Raw genomic sequence first — 4,747 nt, 5'->3', positions numbered from 1 at the left:
CAGAGAAAAAAAAATGTAATTACATTAAATTCGAAAACGCGCGCTTCGTGGATTTCACGCGTAAATGAAAAAAAAATACACGATGGATAAATATTCTCGGACAGATCGTTGAAAAGTTATTTATACGACGACACGAGAATGATCGCGATAACGTGTTTCGAAAGCTTCGTTTTTCCCTTACTTCGCATCGGAAACAACGCGAGCGAGCGTCGTTCATTAACGTTCGCCGCAGCCGGAAACGACGATCAAGCGGGCGCGATGATATTTCATTTACATAATTGTCGATGGCTAAATACGAAACGCATTGGACCATGGTTAATCAGGGCACGAGCTCATTTATTATCGAGATGTTAATCCATTATTACCTGGAACACGGGACGAGCGCGTAAATCAAGCTGCCGGTCGAAATTGCGCGAACGAATGAATCACGATCACGCCAAGCCGTTGTTTGAATTTCTTACCAAGACGCGTTTTCATCGATTTCACACTAAAACTGTTTGAAATCTTTTCATTATATTCCGTATTTAGAAATTTGAGAGTATTTGATGAAATTGTCGTAGAAAATCGAAAATCTAATTTAACTACAGCCAGAACGATAATTTCAATACTGAATTCTCCATATTTTGGTGTTATTTTACATTGGAAAATGGGAATTTAAAATTAATTTTAATTTTTTTATTTTTTTATATAACTAAACTGTAAGAGAAAGATTGATAAATGATAACGATGGTCCAAACAGCGGAGGAACTTAATCGTTCATCTGGGGTGCTCCAACGCCACTACGTCGAAGTTCAAAGAAAAAAGACTCGAACAGATATTTCGAAGAGGAAAGGTATACAAGAAAATCTTCGTAAATCTAAAATTTCTATATAATCTATCTCTCAGACTGATTCGTTAACTTTGTTCGATGCTATCCCAACTGACTTCGGTACTCGTCTGCCTATAAACGGACCTCTACTACTTGCCTCACCAGAGGCGATTCTCTATCTGCTTGGTCGATCGGTAACAGTCCTATTCTACTGAACTGGCTAGAATCAGACTTGCTCCTCTCGTCTGACTAAATATAATCTCGTACTACTTGCTCAATCTGTAAGCATCCAAACGATCAACCCTAATTCTCTCCCTTCGTCCATTTAATCCTTCCAACTCGACGACACTTCGAGAATTTCTTTCACTCTCGACAAGATCATGGTTCTAGGTTATCGATATTCCTTGTTTTTCCAAATTTTCGTCACAGCGTGTACCGTTGAACGATCCTGAAAGAAATATCCAAAATGCATCTATCCAGGATAAAAATGTCGCGAGTACATAGAGTATCAGAAGTGTTCTAGAAAAATCGATCCTTCTCTGTTCCTCGAACGACAAACTCTAAAGAATGGGGGAAGAAAGAGGAGGACTCACGTGCACTTACCACGATTTGCAGCCTTGACACCGGTGATGCTGTCGTTGTCTGGGCCACTGCTTGGCGCAGTAGTAGGAGCAACTGCTGGCCTTCTGCTGGTGATCTTTGTGATAGTCCTGGCGGTGAGATTACGGTATCGACCGAGGCCTCAGGAGGACAAGGACTCTCACGACGACGGCGGCATGGCAAACCTGGCCGCGTCCGGAACCGGCAGTTCCTCTCCACGTGATAAATCGTCCACCCTGCCTCTCAACTCCGACAGCATCGAGAGCTTCGAGAAGGACCCTGATATAATTCCTCACGCTAATGGTGGGTAATTTAATGAGCATTCGGGTGTGTTAGCACTGGCCTGGTAGCGTGTGGCCAATAACTTAAACCTTTCGAGCATTGTTCGATTCCTGTGCTTGAAAAGTGTTGCTCGGATCCCTAGACGAGTAAAATTTTTTTGGAAACTTGTTTAACTTAATTAAAATTATAGGAGAATTTTTGGAAATGAGAAATAGGATATCTGTAATTCTGTTTGTAAAATTTTCGACAATTGTAACATTGTTTACCACTATAATTCTGTAATTTTGAATAAAATGTAAATGAATTTCTGTTTACACGATGAAGAAATGTAGAATTGCAATTTTAGAGGAACATTGTTACTTGGAAATTTCATTTCGTAACTTGTATCATATTCAAGATATAATCGTTAATGTAATTCGAAATGTATGCTGATTAATGTTGAAATCAATGAACCATTTGAAACAATTTATTAAAACGTTAAATTATTTCCGGGAAAATATTGCTACTTTAATATTCCGAACGAATATTTCTGATATTAAATTTCGCTTCTCTAGCAAGGAAACCGGTGGTACACGTAGGGAGAGCGTTCATTTATTTCGAAATGCATTCGTGAATTCCTTATCAATGTTTAATTATTCGCTGATTATTCTATATAATGTAGTTGATACGCGCACGAAGCGAAATATATACAAGCTTTATTGCGAGCGAAGCATTTAACGAAGAATAAAACAAATTGGTCAACTTGAAACAATCGTTCTTCGTCGATGGTAATTCTCGAATAAACCTGTGCGGAGGAATCGATGTAACACATTTTACAGCGGCTAATAAAGTAATAGTGGCAATTATCTTGTTACGTACAGAAATACGGCCACATTAAAAAGGTTTCGGTCCCTTTGGTCTCCTTGCTTCGATACTTCCCGCAATTTGCCGGTAGCTTTGTTAATTTGCAGTGAGAATAAAAATAGTGTCTAATGAGAGAAAACAGCGATATATAAGTACTGATTTTTTTTTTACTTACTTTTCATACTAACCTGCAACCCTGGAATAGTAACATTAATTTTTCATGAGACACACTGTACCTCGTGTAATAAAAATGAAATTTGTATTTTTTTCTATTGACTTTATTAACGTTAAAATTGTAAACATTGTTGAATACAAATTGACAATAATTAAGAATGTAAAATGAAAATTATATATGAAAAAACTTACATTATATATGTAGGAAAAATTTCTTTATTCGAGTCTTACTAAAACGAATACGGTGATTGAATTATTAAAAAATCGATTACTTTGACGGTAAAGAGGAGCTGTTAACCTTGCTCCGTTAACAATCATCTTGAATTGTGTGTTTCCACAGAAAATTCTTACGCCGAACTGTGCAAGGGCACTTCACCTCGTTACGTGTTACACCAGCAAAGAACGGACGCAAGTACATTTACCAATACGAACAACGTAAGTACGGATTATGTTAATTGACGCACTAACACTACTTTTGATCGTACGTGCGTAAAAGGTGAACAGATCTAGAAAAGCGATTTACAAAGTTCCTGTTTATCGAGAAATTACTCTAAACAATTTGCAACAGACTTGGCGTGAACGGGTTAAAATCATCCATACAATATAATACAATTATTTTCATAGAAATGAACGAACTATAAGTTAAAATATACTCATTTCGCAAATTAAGTCTGTGTTGGGTTATACGCTCTATTCGTAAGACTGATTCCAACACCTATGAACATTTTATCCTACATTTAAAAAAACACTAACTACTAATTCTTATATTATTATGTTGTTTGAGAACATGTGGCGCAAGAAAAACATCAAGGAAATAAACAGAAGATGAAGGAACTTGTGTCCGGTTATTAAATCACGACGCAACCATTTGCATAATCGGTAACGAGTTATCCCTCTGGTTTTACAGGGATCAGAGCTAACGTACGCCGAGCTGTCGCTTCGGGGCAACCGACGAATACCACCTAATTGTTATCAGCCGGTACAGGTATCCAATATTCAGCGGCCTCAACTGCTGGCCATGTCGACTCTGACGCGTAGGCAGCCAATCCAGGAACCGACGATTTACGCGCAAGTCGCCAGTCATTCTAAGCCGATTTATGTGCCACCCCCGCATCCGTACATGAGTCGTAGCAGCGACGAGACCACAGCAGAAACTCCATTAATCGGACACGACAATAAGGTGACAATTAATGGACCTGTCGTTCGACTTATACAACGTGTCCCATAATTGGTGGTACAACTGTTAAGTAACCGATTCTACCTGAAAAAATAAATCGAAAACATAGAATACAATTTTTTCACAAAAGACTTAGTTTTCGAGATAATTGAATTTAAAGATTCGAAGAAAGAATCGTGTAAATAGGTTATGATCAGTCTACGATTCTCTGATTCCAAGAGGAAGGATTTGTATGAATAATTAAATAAGAAATTCAAACTAGAATTTATAAAATTCCCTTCACCCTGTTTTAAATATAAGTAGATTAACGCAATACCTGCCAAAATTGTTCTTAACCATTATGTTCGCAGATTACCACGATCAGCCAATCGGGTAGCTCAATATGGCGTACCGACACGTCACCTGCCTCGAACGCACCAACGACATGATTCTAAAACGCTCGATCTCGATCGACATAACGTTTCGCTCTTATACACGTTTCTCGACGCACCCGTTAGTAAAAGAAATAAAAGTTAAACTCTTTAATAGGAAAAGAAAATAAAGAAACAGATCGAAGAGATAACCACACGACGTTCCTCGTACCCCGTTTGCGCGGGACGGCGTGTACGATGTGTGTTATCGTTAAACTTTCTCGTACGAATGTTACAGAAGGCTCTTATTAAACGGTGAACGATGAAAGTAATTTAAAACAAGAAAAAAAAACAAATGTTTGCGCGAAGTATAGTACGAATATATTATATATGCTTTCCGAATGATTTGTGATAGAGTTATATTATCGTAACGCAACGAGAAAAAGAGATCGCGATCTCTCGAGCTACTCTCGTGGAGACGTCGTGATTTCGATATCTCGAATAGAAACGTCT

General features: G+C 38.1%; 1 protein-coding gene across 1 annotated transcript in view; it reads left to right on the top strand.

The window, feature by feature from the left end:
• LOC108572100 (synaptogenesis protein syg-2-like) overlaps nt 1-4,369 on the top strand; it is a 485,655-nt gene extending 481,286 nt beyond the window's left edge. Inside the window, exons 14-17 of the mRNA XM_017934291.1 lie at nt 1,424-1,711; nt 3,048-3,142; nt 3,615-3,887; nt 4,235-4,369. Coding sequence (XP_017789780.1) covers nt 1,424-1,711; nt 3,048-3,142; nt 3,615-3,887; nt 4,235-4,312 — 734 coding nt within the window. The 3' untranslated portion in view covers nt 4,313-4,369. The remainder of the gene's footprint in view (nt 1-1,423; nt 1,712-3,047; nt 3,143-3,614; nt 3,888-4,234) is intronic.
• Nucleotides 4,370-4,747: the final 378 nt, after the last annotated feature.

The sequence above is a fragment of the Habropoda laboriosa genome, unplaced genomic scaffold, assembly GCF_001263275.1.
Source record: "Habropoda laboriosa isolate 0110345459 unplaced genomic scaffold, ASM126327v1 scaffold110, whole genome shotgun sequence".
Classification (NCBI taxonomy): domain Eukaryota; kingdom Metazoa; phylum Arthropoda; class Insecta; order Hymenoptera; family Apidae; genus Habropoda; species Habropoda laboriosa.
The sequence above is the reverse complement of the archived record's forward strand: the minus strand, read 5'-3'. Positions and strand labels throughout refer to the sequence as shown.